This window comes from Chrysemys picta, chromosome 14 (assembly GCF_011386835.1).
Source record: "Chrysemys picta bellii isolate R12L10 chromosome 14, ASM1138683v2, whole genome shotgun sequence".
Lineage (NCBI taxonomy): Eukaryota > Metazoa > Chordata > Testudines > Emydidae > Chrysemys > Chrysemys picta.
The window spans coordinates 26,340,903-26,368,144 of record NC_088804.1 but is presented as its reverse complement, the minus strand read 5'-3'; the positions used below and the strand labels follow the sequence as shown (position 1 = coordinate 26,368,144).

General features: G+C 42.0%; 1 protein-coding gene across 17 annotated transcripts in view; it reads right to left on the bottom strand.

Annotated features, from left to right (window-relative positions):
• KCTD15 (potassium channel tetramerization domain containing 15) overlaps positions 1–27,242 on the bottom strand; it is a 57,022-nt gene that overhangs the window by 5,594 nt on the left and 24,186 nt on the right. For all 17 annotated transcript variants that reach the window (XM_008167015.4, XM_065567215.1, XM_065567218.1 and 14 more), the window contains 2 exons: positions 13,967–14,111; positions 4,409–4,714 (listed from right to left, as the gene is read on the bottom strand). In XM_008167015.4, coding sequence (XP_008165237.1) covers positions 4,409–4,714; positions 13,967–14,111 — 451 coding nt within the window. The remainder of the gene's footprint in view (positions 1–4,408; positions 4,715–13,966; positions 14,112–27,242) is intronic.

The following is a 27,242-nucleotide window of genomic DNA, read 5'->3' as shown; positions in this document are numbered from 1 at the left end:
ATTTTGTCCCAACAACGCAATAAGCATAACTTTAGTCTATACTATTGGGTGAGGAGAAAACCCATACGGTGTTTGTATAGGATCTACACTACAGAAGAGAAACCATTCCTTTTTAAGCCTTGTAATGAATGACAACATTAGATGGATTTTTTTTTTTGTTCTGCATACTATACGTGCCATCAAATCTCATGCTTTAAGGCATGAAGTGATCGCTAGGGGGGAATAAAAAGGAATCTCATGCCAGACTTCTGCCCTGGCCCCCACGCACATAACCATGCTAATGACGACAGGCATTCTTGAGGATGTTGCTTCTTTTGCTTGCTTTCTCCAGAGGCAGAACACTGAATCGGAGTAGCCAATGGTGTGAACTCAGTGTAGTAGATCCATGCTGGTTCATCTGTGGGAGCCTTCCTTTGAGGCCTCTAGTATTAGCCACCAGAAGTTTGAAGAGTTGAGTTTTTGGAAGGCAACTAAAACCTTGTGCTCACTAGCCTAGCTTCCGAAGACTGGCAAAGAAAAGGAAACACTCATTCTAGCACAGCTTTGCCTGAGTCATGCAGTCTGCTCTGAATCAGCTTGCCCTGCGAGCTCCGTCTGGCCCTGGGACAAAGTGATTTGTGTTCTAATAAAGTTACATCTGCCAGATCTCACTGACTTTTGCCCTGATTTTTATGGAGTTTATGTATGTAAGAAAATATTACAACTGAAGGGAGGAAAAGCCACCTCAGCAATTGAAAAGAAAACAACAGACAAGAAGATAAAGGGAAGAGAGAGAATTTGAGGTAAAAGTATAATTAAAAAAAATGAAAGTCCTCCCCCCTTCTTCAAAAATAAAGAGAGGTGGGAGCTGGGATACAAGCAGACTAGGGGCAAGAATGGGATGCAGGGCATAGTACTATTTTGTCAGCATTGCCCCTTCTAAGACAGAAGGGAGATGCCAGTAACTTGAGCAGGAGCGCTGATCAAGGAATCGAGGAGTTGTAGGGAAAGCCACAGGCTGGGATTTATTTTTTAATAGACTTAGCCTAGGCAAGGTGGAGACAAGAATCAGTCCCCCCCCTACAGCAGGTGCTGCATGACACAGGGGGTCTCCGATTAACTGGAATGAGAGAGGTGGGATCGATAGGTCAAAGCTCAGTGTTGGCATGGATGTCAATATCTTTACTACAAACTTTAAAAAAAATCCATTTGCTAATAATGCAAAACTAGTGCTGAGATGCTGTTGGCTTAGTCCATAGGTATGGCAAGCTGCATGTTAGCTCTTTACTGAGCCAGCTATATAAAAACACACAAACCAGACAGACATTACATCTTTAAAACTCTGCACATAGAACAAAGTGCTACCTGTGTGCTTGGAGGACTAGACTGCAGGCTGTAACCTTGTGTTCAAAATGCAGGTATCATCAATTTTCTGAGCAAGAAGCAAAATGGGTCAAATCCTGTAACAATGCTGCGATGTTTAAATATTGTACTATTTTAACTGCATCTTGCATTAGGTTATACTGAATGCTATGAGCAAAATCTACAGAATGCCCCCTCCGCTGCAGGTCTACAATATCTGTGCGTGCATGTTGCACACTGCTGTGTGTGAAGTTCCTAGTGCACACAGGAGGCTGAGAGTGCTCTTGCACATGGATAAGTGGAAGCCATATTTTGCAAACTTGGCCCTAAGTATATGTTATACTGCTATAAAAAGTAAGATGGCAAATATATGACCGTATCTGTAGAATAAAATCTGAGCTACTTTCCTTTAAGTCTCCAAAGACAATATGCCAAAAAGTAAATGAATCTCAGCTGCGATTTCCTATAATCGATATGAAATAGTGCAATTATGTTAGGATTTAATATAGTCTCTCTGCCAGGCACTCTAAACACACAGAGACATGAGCTGTTATTTTGTTGGGAAGGTCTCCAAACAGAAATATGATACCTTAATGCATTTCATTTAAATTTTGCAGAGTGATATTAACAAATATGGTCTTAATTATAAAGTATTGAAATGTTCAACATTCACAATTTTCACAGCATTTTCTCTGAAGAATATTCATATAGTTCACTAAGTCCTGTTGTCAGAAGATTAAAAAAATAACTTAAATTATAGGAAAACTTTATACTCTAAATGCAGCTACAAATGGGAATTTTAAATTGAGGGCTGCTATTTTTTTTGGCCATAATCCACTAACATGTTGACATTATTTGTTTTATATGTACAGTTTCATATGAGTCCTTGATATGAAAAAAGAACAGGAGTACTTGTGGCACCTTAGAGACTAACAAATTTATTAGAGCATAAGCTTTCGTGGACTACAGCCCACTTCTTCAGATGCATCCGAAGCTTATGCTCTAATAAATTTGTTAGTCTCTAAGGTGCCACAAGTACTCCTGTTCTTTTTGCGGATACAGACTAACACGGCTGCTACTCTGAAACTTGATATGAAACATCATTTCATGAAATAATTTGTATAAGTTCCAAAAAATTCATAAATGTTTCAATAATAAATGCTGTATGTCAACCAGGAATGTGGGGTACTGGAATGAACTAATGCTGAAAACAGGCACCCCATTAAAGAACATGCAGTATGAGCAAGTTACTTTTTGCTTTTCTATGTGACACTACTCTCCATAACCTACCAAAACAAATGCGTTCGGACCTCGCCTGAGTGTTTGTGTTTACAGTGCATTGTTGGATTTGTCATTGACTAGCATGATCCTTCATTCTTTTATTTCTTTTCAATTTCTTTAATGCACCTAACCATAGCACATAAACAATGTGCACTAAAACAGTTGCACTAACACCTTTAAACTGACTCACCCAACCTATCTAGACTGCAGACACCCCCTTCCTCAGTCATGCAGAAAGCTTGTTAAAATGCCATGTCACCAGCAAAGGGCCCTGCCTTTGACCCACCTCCGCGGACTCCATTTTGTTGGGTCAGAATGTGACCCGACCTAATTTAAAACCTCACTCAAATAGAAAATGCACATGGACCTGTGCAAAACTAGCCAAGGGCATTGAGTTCATCAGCTGAGCTGAATGAAATGTTTGGGAGTGTTTAGTGTGAAACCAAAATTTGCCAATAGATCTGTTTTTCAGACAGGTTTAATGCAGAACGCATCAAGGAATGTTGTTACAGCAACTTTAATTAAAGAGGAAACTTGTTAATGTAAAATACAGATTATTAAAGCAAATCTGCATATATTATTATATGTCGGAATGTTTTCTGCATATTTAGTGCTCAGAAAATGTTCTAGATTGGCAGCCTGGGAGACTGACCCTCTGCTTAGTCACGGAACAGGTACAATGGTGGCAGCACAAGCTCTTTCACGCTGCCCCACTGATATGCCTCTCCTCTCACATGAAGGGACCACCTCTAGGAGGCTAGACTAGAGCTCTGTAAAGTCTGGCTGCCCGCTGGCCTTTCTGATTAGATTGCTTAGAGTACCGGTTGGTCTCTGAATGAGTGTCCACTAGGAAATGGCCCCAGACCTCAAAGTCTTTCCCACAGTCCAGCTAATGGAACAGCTATAGATGTTAATAACTTTGGAACTGGTCACTCAGAGGTTGAAGGCTTCATTTCTCATACTAAAAATAATCGAAGACAGACATCCTCCTTGCAAAATATTTTAAAGATATACATCCAAAATAAGAGAACTTTATTTTGCCTTGACTAATTAATGTCTGTGTTAACAGCATAATCAGCACTGTTCTTTCCACTTGGGACAAGGACTACTACCAACTTCTGCAGCTTTGCCCACAGTTGTATGTGTCGTTCCCTGTGACAGACCAGTTATAGCCCCCAAGACAACTACCTAAAGACCAGCCCGGTATTTATTCCTACTTCCATCCACCTATCAGTCCAGTTATCATTTTTTGTTTCATATGTTTAATTTTAATCCTAATGTCAAAACTCTGAGTAGAAAATGAAATACATTTTGTTTAAAATACTCTGGGCAATTTTTATAGAACATCCTTTTGAAAAAAAAAAAAGTGCAGAGATCAATTTTTTTAAGTCCATCCCGCAGGCACCATCATTTAATTATGAGTGAGACATAAATTATGCATTTACACATTGTTGCATTTTCTATAAAATGGCATGGAGATTTTTTTTTGTAGTTTTTGGAACTCTCTTTTTCTTCCCAGGGGCACTTTGGAGGGAAAAAATGCTGTGGGCTATACATTGATGAAAAAATTAGCATTTATCAGTATAACACTATTATGAGACCAGCATGGCACTAACATACACAAAATCTAAATCTATTTTTCTGCTTAGACTTGGGAAAACCTGAAAGACTGTGATTGCACCAGGCAAAAAATAGGTAATTGAGCAGAAGCAAATAATCTGCATATAACTGAACATGAAATAAAAAAAGTTACAACATGAGACAGCATTGCTTGAAAGGTCATTACCTGCACTGAATTCAACCGGCAGTATCCATTCAAAGGAAACCTAATAACATGGGTTGGATCTTGGTTCCAACCTGCATTTACAGAGTTGCACATGACATCCCCAGTCTCGGGGAAGATCTCTTCTATTAAAGCTTTCTCCCCACTCAGTGCAATCCTTTCCCCAAGATCTGGAGTCACTCTTACGACCAGGCAATCACAAGGCTGGAAATGTTTCCTTTGTTCTTTCTCTTGTTTCCATCGCTCGAGTTCCTTAATCATTGGCTGCAGCTGGTAATACTTTGCTTCTTCATATAAAAGATTAAAGTCCTATAAAAAGAAAAAAAAGGAGAGAGAAGAAATGCTTATGGTTCTCTTTGTAAAATGAATATTGTTCCCCTGTGACCTACTTAGGCTTATGTATTGTCAGCAATAGCGCAAAGTCAACAGGTATCCAAACTGTCTTACTCTTCTACTACGTAACACCTACAAAGGAAGCCACACTATATGAGTTTTAAATCGTCTTGAACAAACTGTGAACTTCCCATTGCTCTGAATCATTCTTTCATGTTTATTATCCCACAAGCTCAATGTCAAAAGGCTTTTCTTTTGGATTAAGCAATCAAAATAACTGGTTGCAATAAGCAGGGCCCGCTGATGTCAGAGGAGAGAGACGAAGCTTTATTCTTTACTCTTTGCACAACTCCTGAAATGATACGTATTTAACTTCGTTGTTGCAGCTCATACAAGTGCTACCATGGAGAGAGAAGCCTGCCAGGTTTTCATTTTAAACTCCCAGTTTTAGTGGTTTTAAACTCAGCTGTGAAAACTCCCTGCAGGCTAAATCTGCAGCACAACAAGGAAATGGCCCAGCAGCCATTTTCTTAAAAATAGAAAAATATGTTTAAAACGTAATTTGGGACCTGGTAAGTTCCAATAATGCAATGAGCACATGCATGGCTGCAAGCTCATGTGTACTCTTAGCCATCTTTTAAACAAATACTTTTTACCAGCCATTTGTCCATCGTGTGATTTGTTCCCTTGGGTAATTAAAACAGCTCAGTGAATTGAGAGAGGTCATTTCGGCACATGCTCACTAACTTCTTTTCAGCAAACATTTCCGGCAGCTTTCTCCATCCCAGACTAAGGGCACTAGTGCGTGCTGAGGGAAAGGGTGCTGACAGCCCCCAATCCCTGGGCAAGCAGAGGGTGCCAACACAGTTTCAGATGCCAGCCAGAATCCCTCTCTAGAGCGTAAGACAGTGCTGGGAGACAGCGAGGGGTGGGGCTTGTGCATCCCCATCTCGAAGACTACATTCAGTTTGGAAAGGGAAAAACAGAAACGATTGAGAGAGGGTGACAAAAATAATAATAAACAACTCTTGGACTTTAGCACCTTTCATGTGAAGAATCATCATTAACTAACCCTCAGAACAGCCCCATGTAAGTATACCTGTTTTCAAATGGATATGCTACAGGACAGAAGATAAAGACTTCTTCAGCCAACATATGGAAACAGAACCCTGGAGTCCTTTGCTCTGACCACCAGAAAATGCTCTCTGTCTAGAAGCATGGGAGGGGTATGAATAATCATGAGAATGAAACTATTGGGCTAGAAAGGAGAAGAGTTTGAGGAGACAAAATAAAGGGCTATACAACAATAATTAGTACAGTGAAAGCCATTTGGTGCCTTCTATGGATCCATAACACAGGATAAAAGGAACTAATGGTAGAATCAAAAGCCAATGAATGTACAAGGAACACAAGGTGCTACTTTGTAACAGCATGTAATCCACCTGTACACTCCACTGCCCCAAGGTATCATTGAAGCAAAGAGTTTAGCAATGTTCATCAAAGATTTGACTGTTAGGGCCAAATTTGGAACTGCACTCAGCTGCCTTCGATGGAGGCCTATAGATATATGGATAGACAACTTAACAGTTACCCTTGTAATCTCCTAACTGTGCTAGTGTATCTCCAATCCCTGGCTTCTGGCAGAAGCTTGCTAGAGTTGGGGAGCATGCACTGGCTAAATGAATTGTGGGGGTGAGTTTGTTTTTCCTTCTTTTATAGCATCAGGCATAGGCCACTACCAGGGGCAGGAGACTGAAGCAAATGGAACCATCACAGTTCCTGTGCAAATCAGTGAGCCTTCAAAGTGCTGAGGGAGCCTCCTCCTAGGGACTGAACCATTCCAGTTCCCAGCATCCTCCATGGCAGTTGAGGATGTTCAGCACCTTGCAAGAATGGATCCTAAGGGAGGCTAAAGAAAAAGGAGATGTGTGCTGGCAGACACAACACCACATCAGTGTCAGACAAGAAGTGCTGCAAAGAAAATAGGCTTCATGCATGGGCATACGGTAGGAGCAGTAGAGGATGACGTGACCTAGGGTAAGCAATGGTGTAAGAGCCTTACTTCCGTACACTGTGATCCTTATTATGCATCACAGTTTGGACTCCATTCCATTGTGATACATTCCCAAAATGAACCTGGATGATGAATTATTTTATTCAGAAGCAAATCCCCATTTCAGAGCCATTCTCATTTCTCCCTCCACATTTGCAGAATTCCCTGAACATTAAATTGAAATGCATGAGGGATTAGGCTAAATCTATAGGGACTAATAATCTGCATGTAAAACACTCTGAAATCTTGTTCACATGGGAGCCTGTAACAGCTCTGTCCACTAGGCCAATGCAAGTATTTCACATATGTACACAGGGCCCTGGTCTCCCATTTACTTCCATTGCTTCTGAATCTAGCCCTGGGTTTATTTTTGCACATGTTCATCATGAAAGAACACACTGTTTATGAGGGCAAAGCAGGGATTTATTTTGCATGTTAGCCTGTAATAACATCCAAAAGATGAAAACCCAACATGAGCTTCATTATCGAAAACAGCAAGGCTACAGAACTGTGTAAGTCTCTCCTTCATTTTGAAAGTGAATGTAGGTCTCACACTCAGCTAAGGCCTGATGCAAAGCCCACTGAATTGAATGGGAGTCTTTCCACATCAACAGATTTTGGACCAGGCCCATAATATCCAGAAGTGCAACAGTCCCCAGCTCCAACCTCCAGGGAGATAGTAACATTACAGAGCAAACAAACTCTGGGATCATGCTATCTCCTCCTAGAGCCATCTGTTAGCCCATGGCATTAGATTTAAGTCTTTAGTAACCACTTGCTAACTCACCATTTGTTCTATTTGCTGCTTAATAAGGACAAAAATAAACAAGATATAGTTTCAATCCTCCAGTTTTGTGTGATCAGCCCAAAAAAAAAAAAAAAGTTGTGTTAAGCCAGGAACCAGTGTTCAGACTCAAATAACGCCTTCATTTTTGTACCCACAGTGATCAGCCCACACTACAAACTGCATACACAACCTGAGTTGTTAAAAACAAAAGTTAGCTTGAGTTCTAAGAGTGCGCACACACCAGTTTTAACTTCCTGGTTTTTTGCACCAATTCAAAATTGTTTAAAGCAACAACAATCACAACAACAACAAAAACAGGAAACCGTTTCATCCCTCAACTACCGACTCAGACGGGAATATTACATGGCACCATTTATCCTGGAGTACATGTTTACAGCTAGTTTACTGCATAAACCTGCAAAAAATAATTTGTTATAAATGTTTAGAATCCTTTAACTGTACTGGGATGAATGCTCTTAATACTGCAAATGCAGTTGGGGTAATCTACGCAGGCAGTTCCTTCTGCCTGGGATTCTGTAAGTGGCAGCGAAGGAAGTGATTTGCCTGTCATTCTGCAAAAAAGATAAGGGCAATAAAATGTCATTTTTTTAATTGAGAATTTAATGACTGACAGTCCATGAGAGTGAAGTCCTCTATTAATTCACAACACAGCAGCAATGCAAGTTTCACCATACTGTTTCACCTATTCATCACCAGCAAGCGCTGGTCCAAAAACTGGAACAAATACAGGCTTTGCATTTGGTCTTGCTCCTGTAACTTAAAACCTGGCGACTGTTTAATACTTGGTACCATGTCTGTGGTTGGTAAATTGTCTAGGCAACTGAGCATTTTAATAATTTTTTGGGGTTGCGGGAGGGGAGGAAGGGGAGAGAATCTCAACAAAATCAGTAACAAAGAAAACACACAATTGCAGGCACCAGGACCTGATTCTCCACTGTCTTGCACCCGTGTAGTCATTTACCTTTGCAAAGTGGGTGTAAAATGCTACTCTTCAGAGCTGCGAGTGTCTTGGGACAACCACTGACTCAGAGTGCAAGATGGGGGAGAAGCCGGCCAGACTGCATTAGCACAACACCTGACAGTGAAGTCCCACTGAGATTACAAGAAAAATCTCGGTTTATTTTGCCAGTCACCATATCACGGGACAAGCAGGAAATTGTTAAAGGAGCCCCGTCATTCATAAATGTGTATTTGTATCAGATTGGAAATAAGGTGTCAATTTTTAACAGTGAGGGTAATTAGCTATTGGAACAACTCACTAAGTGGTGGACTCTCCATTGCTGACAATTTTTAAATTAAGAGCGGATGTTTTTCTAAAGGATGTAATCTAGCAATTAGTTTGGGGCACTTCTATGGCTTGTGTTATACAGGAGGTCAAACTAGATTATCACAATGGTCCCTTCTGGCCTTGGAATCTATGAATCTAGTTTGAGGCACACCCAAAAACGGGAGCATTCTACACAAACAACACTAGCTAAAGTTATTATTATTATTTTTTTGGCTACCATAATGGCACAGGCTCAGCTGCCACACAGAAAGCCAGGCACAGAAGAGACCACAAACTGCTGCAGATTTATCTTGTTGCTAAGCAAAGGGCAGTGTATGCTCTTAGGGACAAATCTGGTGCCTGCCTCCAGGGAGGCTCTGGCAGTGGAACCAGTGAGGTCCTGTTGGGCAGCAGGGCAGGGTTCCAGACACAGTCCTTGCATGGAAATCAGATCTAAAGTCATTCCCCGCCTCCCCTCCCCCACCATGGGCCCACGATGTGGATTTTGTCCTTCCTGAGAAGGGAGATGGTGATGACCATATGGTCTAACATGGTCTCCAGGCCCCGCCAGAGAGGATTTCCATTCCTCCATCTTGCTGTGACTCCAGCACTGTGCTCTGGTCGCATATGGCCCTTAATGTCTGAAGACAAGGAAATGTGCTCAACAGGGCCGGCCCCAGACCAACTGGTGCCCTCCCCCCCATTTGCTAAACTTTTTAATACCTTATTTTTTATTCCATTTGTAGCCCGTTTCGCGACTTCAATGCAGAATTTGCATGCATGATTTATCCTGGTCATATAAGACTGACTGGCAATGTCCCGCCTCTTATATACCTGCAAGGGCATGGCTGACAACATTCTAGGAGGTTCAAGGAAAATGTCTTTCTCAGAAAGTCTGGAAGATTCCACGAGATTCTACAAAGGTCCAGAACATTCTAGGAGGTTAGTGAAAAATGAATCCACATACGGAATACTTGGAACATGTAACTTCAAACATTCTATTTTCCCTTTTGTCGCTAACAACAAAAACAGCCCACCGCCCCCCAAGCCCGGTACCTCAGGCAGTCGCCTAGGTCGCCTGCCCCTAAATCTGGCCCTGGTGCTGAACTAAACCACTCAGAGCATGCCTCCTATCAGCTACTATTCTGAGGGACACTGATGGTGGTCTCGGCAGAAGAGGAAGACTGCTGTGGCTCCCCCTGCTGGAAGGTTTGTGAGAAAACTCAGCCCGTCTCACAGTTCTGGGGGGGCCGATGAGAAGCAATATAAGGGACTGTCAGCAAGTGTATTTGTGTGCATGTGATTTTCCTCTTTTTCACGGAACTGAAGCTTCAGACCTCTGAGTCCTGGCTGGTTGGCAGGGCTGTTGTATCAATCCCCTCTGGAATCACAACTCCTCACCTTTGTTTCTACCAAGTGAATTAATGGTACAAGTCTGTTATATCAGTTGAAACAGGGAACAGTGGGCAGTGGGCCATGCACGCACAAGCCTACTGGCCATTCCTCGGTACCCAGGACAATGTTTAGAGCTAGAGAGAATGACCGACAAATCTTCTTAAGAGACAGCGTTCTGCCTTTCTACAAAACACTTTATCTTTCTGCTCATGATCTACCGTAGTAGAAAAGTGTTCTGGATAATCTGTTGCAGATTTCACCTTTGCTAAAGGTCATGATCACCTCTTAGATTCAACGGTTACATCTCACTGGGGGTGGGGAAGTCAGGGCTTGGTTCTAGCCCAGTGAGTCAGTGGGATTACTCGTGGAATAAATCTCTACTCACGGTGAGTGAAGAGCTGGCTACCAAAGGCTGTAAGACACCTCTAAGGGCCTGATCTGCCTCCCTTACTGCTGGCTAGGGATGACCTTTATTTTTGTATCACTTGTTCTTCTGCACAGTCTGAAATGGCGATGTCCCTTGGGATTGTATTTGCTTGTGTTTGTTTGGAGGGGGTAGCCTACTGCCTTCTGTCCTCAACCGTTCTAGGCTCCTGTAGCAGCACAGAGATGAACCTCTGGTCATTGAACGAGTTCCCTCCCAGTTCCATGCTCAACTGCATATTGCTACTATGGGTCATTAATTAAGGTAAAGTTGATACCAAACAATGTTAGACTCGGCCACACTAATTTTAAAGCTCCATCAAGGCAAATGGAAGGCTGGCCTTGTGGTTACAGTGCCATACAGGCAATCTGGGTTCCATTCTAGGCTCTACCCCAGACTTCATGGGTACGTCTTTAGCTCTTTGCGCCTCTGCTCCTCCTGTTCAACGGAAACAAGAACACTTCCTCCTCTCCCCACGCTTTGCTGGTCTTGTCTATTCAGATAGTAAGTTCTGTGGGCAGGACCTAACCCTTCTGCGTGTATGTACAGTGCCTGGCACAATGGGCCCCATTTTTGGTTGGGGACTTGGAGTATAAATAACGGGCCCTGAGCAGACAAAGGGGCTAAATTCTGGTTGAAAATTCCCCTGGAGGATGGGATCCTCCTGGTGGCATAAATCCATCCACTCCTCCCTGACGTAGGGAGCGTACCAAAAGAGGTGTGTCTACACTCCAATTAAAAACCCACTGCTGGCCTGTGCCAGCTGACTCAGGCTTGTGGGGCTCGGGCTAAGGGGCTGTTTAATTGCAGTGTAGACATTCGGGCTCGAGCTCTGGGACCTTTCCACCTCAGTGTCCTAGAGCCTGTGCTCCAGCCTGAATCCAAACCTCTATACGGCAATTAAGCACCCCCTTAGCCCGAGCCCTGCGAGCCTGAATCAGCTGGCATGGGCCAGCTGCAGGTTTTCAATTGCAGTGTAGACATACCCTTATTGATCTTAGGCCAGTGGCTTAAGTGAGAGCCAACCCCTAGCTGCTCTGACTCCCTGAGGCTGAGCTGGTGCAGAATCAGGGATCTCTAACCAGCTCCCTGCCTTCCCTCCATCCCCTGTGCTGAGCAGAGCTTGGATGCAAGGGAAAACAAGCCCAGCAATTAATAATAATTTCAAAAAAATAATTTCAATTTTAAAGCATCACTCTGTACACTGCTTAGAATCCACAAAAACATGAACGCTGTATAATCTGTTAGGAATGTTGATCTCAGGAGGGAGACCTGTCAGATGCAGAATACTTTCAAGTCTTGTCTTATTAGTAATTGGAACTGTAGTTAATATTCACCGTAAACACACCAGTCAGACTTGATAATAAAGAATCACTAGTCTAGGAACACATACTCCACTTTCTCTGCATTTCAGTGTTAACTCAATCTGAAAACAACACTTAAATAGCAAACACAAAAACATTGGTGTGGTACTAACATTCCAAACTTTCCAAAATAACAATCTGAGCAGCAATTCAAGTTGAAAAGCAAGTTGGCTTAACCTTGAGGCTACTAAACGACTTGATTAAATTAAAGGGGTAAAAAACTAATAAATATTCAAAACATTTGACAATGCTTTGTTTGACATAAAAAACATTTAATGCAAGTCTCACTGGAAAACCTGTAAGGTTTTTATACCTTAAATAATGTTTTGCATTTAGAAACACCAAACGATTCCATTTGCAGCCTTTGATTGTTGTCTTCTGTTACTTTAATCACACTGGCAAAATTACAAGATTTCTGTGAAGTCAAAACTGTTTACAGTGCAGTTTTACAGTGCATAGCTTTGCCATGCATTCTTCTATGCATTTTCTGTTGACTTACTCCCTACCTAGCAATACTTTGCTTTTGTTCTGAGCCTTAGTTACCCTGGGGTCTACTCTAGAGCTATCTCAAGGAGGAATAAAATAAAAATACAATTAATGCCATCCAAAAAGGCAGCATGGAACAATGGACTGGGCATGGTCCTTGGAGCTAGGAGTGCCTGAGTTCTAATTCCAGCCTTGCCACAGCCTCTTTGAGGCTGGCGTACACTTTGAGGATACACATTCTCACATCCCCTTGGTTCTTGTACAGCATCTCTAAAATCCATCCTCCCAAACCCTTGAGAATGCCTTGATCCTCTCTCCCAATTACTGCATTCTCCTCCTCCCCGTTCTCCTTGGCTGGCTCCCAGCAGTCTATCCCAAATATGCTGCTAAAATCATCTCTCTCTGCCATTTGTGCTATGTCCCTTTTCTATTCAGATCCCTTCACTGGCTCCTTCTCATCATGCACAAAGAGCTTGCGGCCCTTAGCTTTACGGTCCTGGCCCAATTCCTCTTCTACCTGCAGCTCTTCTCTCATTTTCCCCATCTGCCTTTCTGCTCTTCCATCCTCTTCCATTTATAGTCTTCTCCCTCTTTTCCACGCTCCACTCAGAACCATCCACCTTTTGTGCACCAACCACCTTCTCTGCATACAGAGTGCTGAAGACCATATTTCTTGTGCAAAGCCTTTCAACAAATAATCTACGAGAGCCAAAACCTTGCCACTGCTTTGAGACCAGCTCTTCCAGTCCCCATTCACATCATATATTATGTGTCTGCACTCTGCTGGCTGGCCAATGTAGACCATTTTGACCATCCAGAATTAGCAAAGTTGTCATTATCTACAACCAAACAGTCAAAATGTATTGCTCCATAGAATCCCCTCAATAAATTGCATTCTCCTGAGAGCACTTTACCTTTCACAATCTGTGTTAGGGATCACTCCTTGAAAGCAAAATGTCTTAACAAGTTATATCTAATAGAAATCCTCATGGGTTTATTTAAGATTGTGAGGGGTTTTTAAATCACCAATTTAGATTTATGCAACTTAAACTGCTGTAACTATCAAATATAAAACATTTCTTTAAGGTGCTGAACATTAAACTGTGGCAAATGTTAGCTGTTGCTGCTGCCGCTTCTTAATTGTTGTTATACCCTGATAAATAAGCTAAAAATGTGAGAAAATAAAATTAGTTTAGAAAAACTGATTTAGCCTTGAGCTTCATCGTTTAACTTTTTATGGTATCCATGACAACCACTGGTCCATTTATTAAATCATAGCGTCCCCAATGTAATACACAACTACTAAAAACTCTAACAATAAACACCAACATTTAGTTAACTGTGTTTAGGTCAAGCACACAAACAAACCTACACCAAAATAAATGACAGAATGCGGGGGGGGAAATGGATTGTAGACATGGCCTCACTTACCTTAAAGTCATCTGGGAGTAGCAGTTTAGATGTCCTTAGGAAACTTAATATGTATCTGAAAATTTCACCATCTCGATCAATGAAATAATGTTGTTTTAAACTGTCTAAGACAATAGGCTCCGTGCCATTAAACAGACGACTTATTCTGAAAAAAGAAAAGAAAAAAAAATGGGTAGAAGACAAAAATTTCATTAGATCCTGTAGGCTTAGAAACAGTCCAGCCAATTCAGTTGTCTCAGTTCAACTTGCATAGGGATAACAATAATAATGCAGTATCTTAATTCTGTAAACTCTGTGACAAAGGAGAATGTGTGCAAAGATAGATGTTACATACATACATACATGTATGTAACACACACACATACATCTATACTGATGGAGAGAGGACCCTATCCCGCAATCGCTCCTCATGTAAAATTCTCATTGATCGTAACAAAGGAAAATGTGCACATAGATGTTATATACATACACGTGTGTATTTAACACACACATACATCTATACTGATGGAGAGAGGGCCCTATCTCGCAATCGCTCCTCATGTAAATTCTCATTGATCAGAATAAGGGTTGCAAATAGGGCCCATAATTTTGCCAGGAGTATTGCCTAGAAGATTTTTGCCCTGCAATAGACTGAGCATAGCTAATATGGATGTGGGGTGCTAACTATGTAATACGTTTCTAATTACCATGTACAGCTTATCCTGGATTGAACTGTGTTGACCTTCTAGTCAGTACATTTTTCACCAGGTCAGTTCTCATTAGCCAAAAAAATATTTCAATTTTTGAGAAGACAGCTTAAATTAACCAACGTTAGTTACATAACCCCCTCAGTGCTAGATATTTAGGCTTCTGTGGCTGGATGGTTTAGACAACTAGTTTTTGCACCGCTAGGAATGGTCCATACAAGCTTCTGCAACTATTCCACTTGAGGCCGTGGTGCTGTTGCCAGTATTCCAAGAGGAGTCATTTCTCACCAAATGAGGCATAAAAGGGAAGTCATTTACGTGTTTTGTTGCCAAAGAAAAGGAATTTAGACATTATGCCAGGTGGCTAATTGGTTTGACATAAACCTGACCAAAATGCAAATTTTTAAATATTTCCTCTTTAATGAGACCATAATTCCAATTCCCACTGCTATCTCCTTTAAGTTGTGAACAATATACTCCACATAGCAAGAGACCTGGGCATTGCCTGGCTGGGATTTCATCCTCCCCAAAGTTACAAATGACTGTTTGGTTACAATATGCTTTGTCTTCCCTTGAGAAATAACACGATACACACACACACACACACAATATTCTTGAAAGCAGCATCATAGACGACAGACAGAAATGACCTATGAAGTAATCGAGTCCATCGCCCCGATAATCATCGTTTCCTACTGCAGTTACTAGTGTTTTGCCACGTTTTGTTTTAAATGTCCCAGACAATGGGAGTTCCATTATTTCCCTAGGAGACTATTCTATGGTCCTCTAGATTCCACTGTTAAAAAAATCTCCCCTGCTAGTTAGCTTACCTATGCTCCCACTATTCACCATTGTACCCTCTTGCATACCCTAAATAATTTTTTCCCACATCTTGGTATTAATACAGTACTCATCAAATATTTGTATGAACTCTTCCCTTAACCAAGCTATACCATACATAGCCCTCTTTTAACCTTTCCTTATAATCTCTCCAGCCCCTTAATCTTTTTTGCTTCTCCCAGAACTCCCTAATTTGCCCATCTCTCTCTGATAATGAGGTGCCCAGAACTGACTGCAGTAAGCCAGGTGCTACTGCACCAGAGCTATTTAGAGAAACTAGCACCTCCATGTTCTGTGATGGATATCTTTGTGTCTGCAGCCCATATTTGAACAGGCCTGTTTTGAGGTTGCATTGTACTGCCAATCTATGTCCACTTCGCTCTCCACTGTTGCGCCTAAATTTGGTGTCTCCAGCTCTTTCTAATTTAGTATAATCTGCAAATTTAATTAATGTGCCATTTACTGTCTTCTATATTAATTATGGAGATATTAAATAAGAATGAACCTCATACAATCTGCTATACTTCACTAGAAATCCTATGCCCTTACCCTGACTCCATATTTTGCTGTTTCTTTGTCCTGCGTTTATAATCCTTCAGTCAGTATCAATACATGTGCCAGTATTTGCATTGTAGCCGATTTGAATTATGAAAATATACCAAATGCTTTCCGAAAACCCAAGTACAACACATCTGCTGCATTTCCTTCAACCTCTAGTTTTGCAAACAGACCAGAAAAAGCAATCAAGTTTGCCTTGCAGTGTTTATTCAGTGTAAACCCATTGTTCCATGAGTTCTCAAAGTTTAAAGGTCTTGTTTTTGCTTAATAGTTATTCCACTATTTCTCTTCTAATTGTTATTTTACCGGAAATACTAGGGGTATCTGCTTTAGTTGTTACAGGTTAAATATACGCTTTGAATAGTGTTATATTTTAGTCCATTAACTAAAGGGTTAATTTCCTTCATGAAGTATGCACCTGGGCTAAAGGAGTCCAGCTGAGTTTCTGTGCAGCTCTCGGTTTAACTGGAAAGAATAGGAGGTATCCTGATACAACATCTCATGTTCAATTTTGCACTTGTATTGAATTAATTTGCTTGGTGACAGAGTAGCTTTGAGAGCTTCTGCAGAAGACTGCTGTCTTACAGCTAGGCTGCAGCTTTGATCTCTTACCCCTTGGAACCTTGCTTCTGAGTTTTAAGACACACTGAAGGAAATCCAATGGCTGCTTTCAGATTATTCAGTATAAAAAGAGGAATGTTTGTCAACAAAGAAGAGATGTAGGGAGGATTGGATGAAGGATTTCCAATTAGGCTGTGCTTAGCGCAGTGCAAGATTTTTATTGTAGAGAAAACAAAAGGCGAGTTTTCAGGCCTGTGTGGATTGCCTTCAGCAGTATTTCTTCACTACTGAATTTGCTGCTTGGGAAACTCACAGAGTGTTGAAAGACTTAACTGCCACCCCAAAAACAGAATGAAAAATGATTAAGGATTTACCTGACATTTTAGGAGGCTCTTATGCTCCAAGAACAAACTTCAATTGCAGTATGTTATGCTGCACCCAGAAAGGATTCCGCCTCCTAAATTATTTCACAAATGCAAACGACACCTTTGTGAAATCCGCTAGAAGGAGCAACATTTCTGGAGCACATGGTGAATTCAGCGAAGAAGGCAGGAACATGGGTTTCAGGCCGAAGCCTTGCAGGTTTGCTGGTGATCTGTAAAGCCATGAAGAGCCTGCTTACCGACAGCTGCACATTAGAAAGAATGATCAGTTGATTTGCTTACTCAGGTAGGCCTCATTTTGGAAGAGATGAAACAAAGCCTGCAACAGTATGGAAAGGAACGGTTTGCAGCCTGTTCAGTAAAGCAATAGCGTAGCAAATAAACTGCAATTTAGGCAAATGAGAGTCAGCGTGCAAGATGCCTGTTTGGAAACCACAAGAATGATCTGTGTCCTTTACAAGACCAGACAGCTGCTGGAACTGCAGATCTGCATATAACTATACAATAACAGAGGGTCATGTGCCTGGAGAGATGTGCTGTTTCCTGGGCCACTGGGATATGGAGAAGCCTCAGGGCTTTAGCAACTTGGCACTGTGGTTCAAGCATGTCACCAAGCAGATATAACAGAGATGCCAAGGGTTGGCTGTCCTTAAGAGTAAGATTTACAGCCCCAAAGAGTGAGATTCAAGGCCAAAGAGTGAGACTTTCCAGGTGGCGTGTTAAGTCATTGCTTAAGACAGGGACTCTCATCTTTGGTCCTCAGCGACATCCAATAGTCCAGGTTTTTAATCCAACCTGCGCTTAATAGTTTGTTTTAAAATGTAAACTGCTAAATATTGCACATGAAACACTTAAATGTCCTAATTCATACTAAAGTCTAGGGCAGTGGTTCACAACCTGTGGTCTGTGGCCCCCTGGGGTCCATGGATTACGTCTAAGGAGTCTGCAAGATTTAGACTGTAAACTGACTGAACGTTGCCATTTGACATTTCCAAAAGGGTCTGCACCTCCATTTGAAATTTTTTAGGGATCCACAAATTAAAAAAGGTTGAGAACCACTGGCCTAGGGCACATAAGAATTTTATATACAATGCAAACCAGTGAATGTTAATAAAAACAATTATTTGCTGGTTGGAACAAAAACCTGGATGGTTGGAGATCCCTGAAGACATGTGTGGTTTAAATTTTGAACTGTACTTTGCAGAACCTGCAAACTTTTGATCAAGTCCTGCCCATTTTCTGGGCGAACTCAGATTTTTTTGACCACACACGCAGGCGGATTAGGAGTTTGTGGGGCCCTGGGCCAGAGCAAGTGGGGGTCAGTCCCCCCTCCCAGCATCCTGCCGGGGTCTGGGGTCAGGGCATGGGGGCTTCCCCTGCTCCCCATCAGGAGCCCTGGGCAGGTGGAATAGATTGGGGCACGCCCATTTTTCAATTGGCTGGGGCCCCATTGGCCCAATGGCTAAGCCGCCCCTACACGCACATACACCGCCTCCTTTCTCGCCCATATAGAATGCCTGCCTGCCTGCAGTCTCCATGGTTACCAGAGTACACAAGCTTGGAAAGCAGCTTTCCAAGCTCGAAGCCCTGTGCCTGAGGCCCCGGATGTACTATTGTTTCTTGCAGCGCCTGAGTAATTTTAAATCTTTATATATTTACTCAAAATGAGTGAGATAAGCTTTGGAATGTGTGTGAGTGAGATAGCATATTAATGAGTGAGTTGCACACCCAATGAGTGAGACTTGACATGTCTGTATTCACAGGGAGAAAAGCGAGAGGAAGGGATATAGAAAAGATGGCAGGAGAGCATGGTTTGCACTGCACAAGGAACCTCCTGACGTTCAATCCACCAATGATTATTGTTGTAAGTAGTAGTATTCATCACCCAATATCTGTGGCAAAATGATATGAAGCCAGCTTCAGCAGAAACCACTTGCTTTCACTGATGTTTGGAAGGGAGTGGAGAGCTCAAGAAAGTGAAATACTAGGGGAGGTGGGAAAGTTTCCAGCACTGAGATCTTATTTAATATTTCCAAAGACTTCTACGTGTCTTCGCTAGTAATATTATACTTTCTGATTAATAAAGACATTTTTGTCATGATTTAAGTTCCAGACATTGAATCAAATCCAGACTGGATCAACTCAACAAGTATCTGTAGACCTTAGAATTCTGTGCTTGGCTTCCCCTTGCCCCTTATTCCTGAGACATGCTGGGAGTACTTTTCTGTAGTACTTTTCACATTGCTGGCTGGTTGAACAGCTCCTCTTCCCAGCCTTGCCTCTTCACTGCCCGCTCTGACTGCAAGGCAGCTCTTCCACTTTGCATGGCCAGCACACAGCAGATGCTAAGCACATGCTGACCAATGAGATGGCTCCTCAGGGTATGCTTGTCCACCTGGCTCCTTTACTCCTGCTACTCCCAAACCTGCCCCTGCAGAACAGTGCCCACAAAATGGCTGTGGTCCAGCTCTGGCCTAGTGGGCCTATTGGTTCATTTGACCCTGGATCGAACACTTTTCACTGCTCTGCCTCACTTTTCGAATGACACCTGCTGATTCTATTTCTATAGTTTCTTTGCACTTCCATTGTTTTTATTAAAGACTTTTACATTTTCAGTAATATTTAGCCAAAATGCCAAAGGGGAGTTTCCAGCTTTATACTGATTTAACAGGGATATTAAGATCCCCTTTTATTAGATTAAAAGTAAACAAACCAGCCAGCCAACCCACATTTGAATAATTTTACCAGTAAATTCTTTTCTTGCTTCCTTGGAAATAAAAAGAATCAGTTTACTGCTTTTAGGTATCTACAGACCCTCTGTTTCTGCCCACGTTACGCCAGTAACCCTGCCGACCAGCTCTCTAGCTGGAAGATCAAACTAAACTCCTTTTAGTGCTTGTCAGAAATCATTTCTTAATTTAACAAAGAGGTCATTATTGAGCAATGAGAGCATTGTCAACTCCTGGGATTCATGAGTCAGCCCCCCCCCCCGCAAATCATGAGATTGGCTTACAAATCATGACATTTTAAAAATAAATGTTGAGGTGGTTTTTTATTCCTGCCAACTGCTTTTTGAGCTTTTAGAGTCACATTTTCAAGATTTTCTTCATTACCACAAGGGTCTCTTTTTTAAAATGAAAGCTGAGATTTGCCCCATATCATCTGACTCCAAGAGGCTTTAACAAAAATACCAAATAACATGAGACTTATGGTAAAACTGGGGGCGTCTGTAACACTTGATGTGAAAAAACAAAATTGTGGCTACCTTTCTCTCAGGTTCCAAAATTCTCCTGACCATGCTCACAGTTCCCCAGCATCCACAACACATGCCACACCCACAAATCCAGCATTCCCCACTCATCATGCCCACTTTTGCCAGCTCCTACACATTTCATTAACAAAGCATGCTAGGCAGTGTCAGTAAGACTCTTTACCACAAGTAGTGCATTAAAAATATTAATTTAAGTAATTACGTTATGAATATTTAACTGTTCAGTAATATTTTTGTCATTTATAATTTATTTGTTTACATTTATTAAAAATGGATTCTGTAGATATTTCTTCTGCCCTTTGTCAAATTAGTCAGGAATCTACATTTAGAAAATTATCTTTAAAATATGTGGCTTTTTGTAATTTTTTTGCAGGAAGGAAGGGAAGAAATTCTGGCTGTGCTCCAAGCACAAAGTCCCTTTACTGCTCCACTGTTCTATTCTTCTCTGCACCTGCTGCTCCCCTCTGCTTTTCCACACCCTGCTGTTTTATTTCCAAGTGTAAGCAGAGTGGCAAAGTGAAGTTGACAAGATCTCTGAAGCTCTCTCTGCACTTGATAAGGAGTCTGTCAATTGTACTTGGCTGCTTTGCTCGTGCATGGAGTTGGAGCAGTAGAGGTGGGGAGGCAGAACATAGGAGAGAGAGGAAGGAATAAAGGGACTGCTATACCGGAAATAGGAGAGCAGAACCTAGGACTAAGTGTTAGTGCAGTGTTCTAGCATGTCCTGGCATAGTTCAATCCCTGCTATCAAGCATACAGTAATGCTTAGCACGTAAATATCCACAACTGCTTCTTGGAGCAGCTTGTCCTGGAACCCACAAGGAGAGAGGCAATTCTCAATTTAGTCCTAAGTGGAGCACAAATCTGGTCAAAGAGGTGAATATAACTGAGCCACTTGGTAATAGCAACCCTAATGTCATTAAATTTAACATCCTCATAGAGCAAAAATACCAAAGAAACCCACCACAGCAGCATTTAACTTCAAAAAGGGGAACTACACAAAAATGTGGAAGTTAGTTAAATGGAAATTAAAAAGAATAGTCACAAGGGTGAAATGCGTGCAAACTGCATGGAGATTATTTAAAAACACGATAATAGAGGCTCAAATGAAATGTAAAAAACTAATTTAAAAAACAACAAGAGGACCAAAAAAAGCCTACCTGGCTAAACAGCAGCATAAAAAAGGCAGTTAGTAAAAAGGCATCCTTTAAAAATTGGAAGTCAAATCCTACTGAGGAAAATAGAAAGGAGCAAAAACTCTGGCAAGTCAAGTGTAATAGTATAATAAGGTAGCCCAAGAAAGAATCTGAAGATCAACTAGCTAAAAACACAAAAACTAACTGCAATATTTTCTTTAAGTACAGCAGAAGCAGGAAGTCTATCAAACAGTCAGTGGGGTCACTGGATGATCAAGGTGCTGAAGGAGTACTTAAGGAAGACAAATTAGTTGCGGAGAAGCTAAAGAATTCTTTGCATCGGTCTTCACCTTGTGGGGGAGATCTCCACACCTAAGCCATTCTTTTTAGGTGACAAATCTGAGGAACTGTCCCAGACTAAGTTGGGAAGATTTGGGAACAAATTAATAAATTAAACAGTAATAAGTCACCAGGAGCAGATGATACTCACCCAACAGTTCGGAAGGATCTCAAATATAAAACTGCAGAACTGCTAACTACAGTATATAACCTATCGCTTAAATCAACCTCTGTACCAGATGACTGGATGGTGCTAATGATTTTTTTAAAAGGCTCCAGAGGCGATCCTGGCAATTAAGGCTAGTAAGTCTAACTTCAGTACCAGGCAAACTGATTGTATAGTAAAGAACACAATTATCAGACACTCAAATAAACACTCTATGCTGATGCTGGGAAGCGTCAACATAGCTTTTTAAAAGGAAATCATGCCTCACCAATCTATTAAAATTCTTTGAAGATGTCAACAAGCGTGTGGATGAGGGTCATCCAGCTGATAATAGTGTACTTGGACTTTGAGAAGGCCTTTGACAAGGTCCCTCACCAAAGGCTGTTCAGAAAACTAAGCAGTCACAGGATAAGAGGGAAGGTCCTCTCATGAATCAGTAACTGGTTAAAAGATAGGAAACAAAGGATAGAAATAAATGTTGAGGTTTCACAATGGAGAGAGGTAAATAGCAGGACTTGTGCTGTTCAATATATTCAGAAATGATTTAGAAAAGAGGGTGAACGGTGAGGTGGCAAAATTTGCAGACAAAACAAAATTACTCAAAATAGTTAAGTTCAAAGCTGACTGCAAAGAGTTACAAAGGGATCTTACTAAACTGGGTGACTGGGCAACAAAATGGCAGATGAAATTCAATGTTGACAAATGCAAAGTAATCCACATTGGAAAAATAATCCCAACTATATGTAAGTTAGCTGCTACCACTCAAGAAAGAGATCTTGGGTCACTGTAGATAGTTCTCTGAAAACTTCCGCTCAAAGTGCAACTGCAGTCAAAAAAACTAACAGAATGTTAGGAGCCATTAGAAAAGGGATAGATAGTAAAACAGAAAATATCATAATGCCGCTGTATAAGTCCATGGTATCCTCACACCTTGAATACTGACTGCATGGTGTTCTGGTTGCCCCATCTCAAAAAAGAAGTATCAGAATTGGAAAAAGTACAGAGAAGGGCAACAAAAATGATTACGGGTATGGCACACTTTCCATATGAGGAGAGATTAAAAAAGACTGGGACTGGTCAGCTTAGAAAAGAGATGATAACGGGGGGATATGATAGAAATCTATAAAATCATGGATGGTGTGGAGAAAGTGAATTAGGGAAGTGTTATTACTTCACTCAAAACAAGAAGTAGGAGTCACCCGATGAAGTTAACAGGCAGCAGGTTTAAAACAAACAAAATGAAGTACTTCTTTACAGAATGCATAGTCAACCTCTGGAACTCATTGCCAAGAGGTGTTGTGAAGGCCAAAAGTATAACTGGAATAAAAATCAGAATTAGATAAATTCACAGAAGATATGACAGTCAATGGCAACTACTCAGACCAGTCAGGGATGCAACTCCTTAAACCACCGACTGCCAGAAGCTAGAACTAGCTAACGGGCTGGATCGCTCAATAATTAACCGTTCTCTTCATTCCCTCTGAAGCACCTGGCACTGGGCACTGTCAGAAGACAGGATACTGGGCTAGATGGATTACTGGTATGACCCAGTATGGCTGTTCTTATGTTCATCCAAGGATCTCAACAAACTTCATATAAAAGAATCTAAGATTCACAAGCCCCCTATAAGGTAAGTACAGTAGATATTATTTCTGTGTTGAAGATGGAATGCTGAGACACAGAGAAATTAAGTGATTTGCACACAGGACCAGAAAGCAGTTGAGTAGCATTTCACTCTGCCACGCATCCCATTTGAGAATATGAATTTCCACTGAAGAAAATGAGAGACTGCTGGCAGAGTAAGGTACTATTCGATGTGCATAAGTGTAACAGAATTAACCCAGGCATAGATCCCAGGTCTCCTGTCCTCCAGTCCTATGTTCTAACCACAAGATCACACTTTGGCTCCAGGATTGAGCAGTACTGCTCAATGTTTCCAACACTATTTTTTTTCCACATTTTCACTCTATTATAAAACTAATGAGGCAGACCCAGATTCACTCCAGGGTATGCGCAAGAGTCCCCAGTGGCAGAAGGCTATCCGGGGAATGGAGCTGGGATAGTGAAAAGCAGCTGCAACCTCCTTTATTATGGGGTGTGTTTAATGGGCCCCACGCTATCTGAAAAGCAGGTGGCACCTGCCAGGGAGAAGGCATGGGCGGCCTAGGAGCGCACTGAATTAGTGCCGCTTGCTCTGGTGCCATGATGAGAATTCTGAGGGAGCAAAGCACTTCCTGTCCTTGGCTAGAGCACATCCTCCTCCATGCCCTGCCATACAAGGGGTTTAGCTGAAGCGTGGAGATGTCATTACCACCTGTTCTGAATCTGGCTCATAATTTTATCTTTCAACTAGATTAGCATGAAGCTCAATAGAAAAAAACAACTCCTCTGGATAGTTGTAGCATATTTCCACACACTCTTACCTATCTAATCGGGACTTTAAAACCTTTTTCCCATTATGGCTAGGGCCCCACCAATTTCACGGCCGTGAAAAAGGCGTCACGGACTGTGATATAAGCCCTTCCCCCACGAAATCTGATCTCCCCCACACTGCTGGGAATGCCCCAGCGAGGGGCTCGTGCAAGTCCCGGCCAGGCTAGGGAGGGACAGGACTTGGGGCTGCAGGAAGCTCTGGAGCTGGGCAGCAGCCCAGGAGGTTCCTGCAGCTGGAGGAGGTTGGTGGAGGTGGATCCAATCTCCCCCTTGATTCTGGGAGTGCCCCAGCTGGGGACTCCTACCTGTGAGTCCTGGCTGGGGAGGGACAGGACTTGTCCTTCCCCTGCACAGCCACTCTCGGGGGAGGAGGGGGGGGCAGGGAAGGAGATAAGTCCCACCTCTGGGTGCCTCCCCCTGCTGCAGGAGGCTCTGGGGCTGGGCCGCAACGCTGGAGTTTCCTGCAGCTGGAGCAGGCTTGTGGAGGTGGGTCCGATCTCCCACTTGCTGTGGGGAGTGCCCCATCTGGGGGCTCCTAGCTGCCAATCCCGCAGGGCTGGGGAGGGACAGGACTCAGAACTTCCTCTTCACCTACACGGTTGCTTGTGGGCGGAGGGAGGGAATCAGATCCACCTCCAGGTACCTTTTGGGTTGGGACCCCCACTGTTACAACACTGTGAAATCTCAGATGTAAATATCTGAAAAGGTGAAATTGACCAATTTAAAAATCCTCTGGCCATGAAATTGATCAAAATAGACGTGAATTTGGTAGGGCCCTAATTATGGCAGCCAGATAAACAGCCACCCTTGTGAGGGAAAAGGAGCACCAGGGCATGAGCCCTTTGAATGCTACAGAGACTAATCACTTAGTCTTGCTGCTTTACAGAGGTGCCATTTGTGTGCCACCGTGAAGGTTCTGCCGCAGGTTCCATTACAAACCCTTATTTTCAGAGTTTAGTAACTCGACCATCTAAACTTGCTTCAGGCTGAAACTTGGCACTTAGGGTGTCAGTGCAGGAGAGAATTTTGTTTTAAACAATTTTTCTAAAAAGTCTATTGTTCATTTTTATACTGTGATTGGGGAAGGAAAGTATGAAACCCCAAAATTGGGGGTTTCAGCTCCGACTGTGCCATGCTTCTAACACCAATCATTTACAGACAGGGCCTGATTTTCAAAGGTATTTATGTACCTAAATAGGCAGGTAGGTGCCTAGGGAGATTTGTAAAAGCACCTATGCCCCTAACCCTCAATGCTAGGTTGAAAATCTGGTCCTTTGCCCAATAAACAAAAACAGTAGCAGAAAATAGAGAGCTAATACATCACACTCTTGTACTAAAAGCTGTGAGATTTTAAAAGTTACTCAGCAGACTTAACATGTTCCCTGCCCATCATTCTACCAGGGAGAGTGGTCTGTGGGCCCACAGAGGCCAGGGCTTTCCAACTATGCCTGCATCCCAAAATCTGCAAGGAAATCCAACAGGGAGGGTCAGCCCTTCTGCACTGGTCTAAGGGGCCCCTCCCTGGCAGCACAGCTCATTGAGAGCTGCTGTCACAGCATGACTGCCCAGAGCTGCTCCCTAGGCCCCAGCCATGGGGAATAAAGGGCAAGTTGATGCCAAAACTGTCAGCACTAGCTCTCACTTGACTTTCCACCTGAAATTCTGCAGATTTGCCAAGAGATTGCTGTCACTTTGATATGACTGTGCTTCTTATCCTTGGGCTGACATGACCTCCCTAACCATGGAGCCCCAACCATGTGATGGGCACACAGATAGGCTTCTACATCCTGAGCGCAGACTGGCAACTCAGATTTTCCATGATACTATACCACCAAGGTAAGCAAGGTAAGAAAGGCTTTCTTGAGACTGGAGGGAAAGTGGCAAATGCTATATAGCCACTGATACCCATTGTGCACTCACTGCCGCCAGCATCCACTTGGTTTAGCTTACCTCCTTCTCCTGTAAGCAAATATGCTTAGTTAATTTAGGGCCATACTTTCAAGAATCTCAAACTCAGCCTCTCATTGTGATTCCACAATTTTGGGTTAGATGCACAAGTTCTATTGGAATTCAATGCGATTTGAGAGCCTATGTCATAGGCACTTTTAAAAATCCCATCTATAAAAAACTCCGGACATAAATGGCCAAATGTAAATGTCTAAATACGGAATCTGATTTGTAGATACAAAATTTAGGCTTTTTTAAAATATGTAACCCAAGAACATTTATCTTTCATTATTTAAAACGGACTTGGACAAAGCACCGGAGAATATTCTGTACAGTTCAGGGAGGAGGACAAGACAACTTACAAGCTAAGCGGTTTATCCATCTCTAATTTCTATAACACTGTGTTCTTGCCTTTTAACTTTGATGCTGGAATGCCATAGGAGTTTTTTGAGCCATATGCTCACATTGGAGTGCTTTTGAAGGATATTACACTCATTAACTATTAAGCACCTAGAGGAACTACTGGATCTATTACTATTACCTAGATTTAATACTTTATATTTTGCTGTGCAGGCAAGAATATCTATTTTTGCAATAGATCAGAGCTGGTATACTATCAACATGTATTTTTAAAAGTCAATAATCCAATGTAGCCATTACCATTCACCAAGCTAAGTAATTCTTAAGGTTCTAGGATGATTTTTTTTTATACCTGTGCCTTTTTGGGGGTGCAAGGAAGAAGCAAAGTGAGAGAAGTTATGGCTAAAGGACCAGAGTTCAAGGGAAAACAGTCTCTTTTTAAAGTTAGTTGAGAGTCCAGTTCTGATCTCATTTCCACCAGGTTTACCCTGTTGTAAATCTACTGGCTTCACTCCTAATTTACATCAGTGTGAGATCAGAATTAGGCCCTTTAGAATTAGCTATTCATCAGGAATTTATTTCAGATGTTTGTAAAT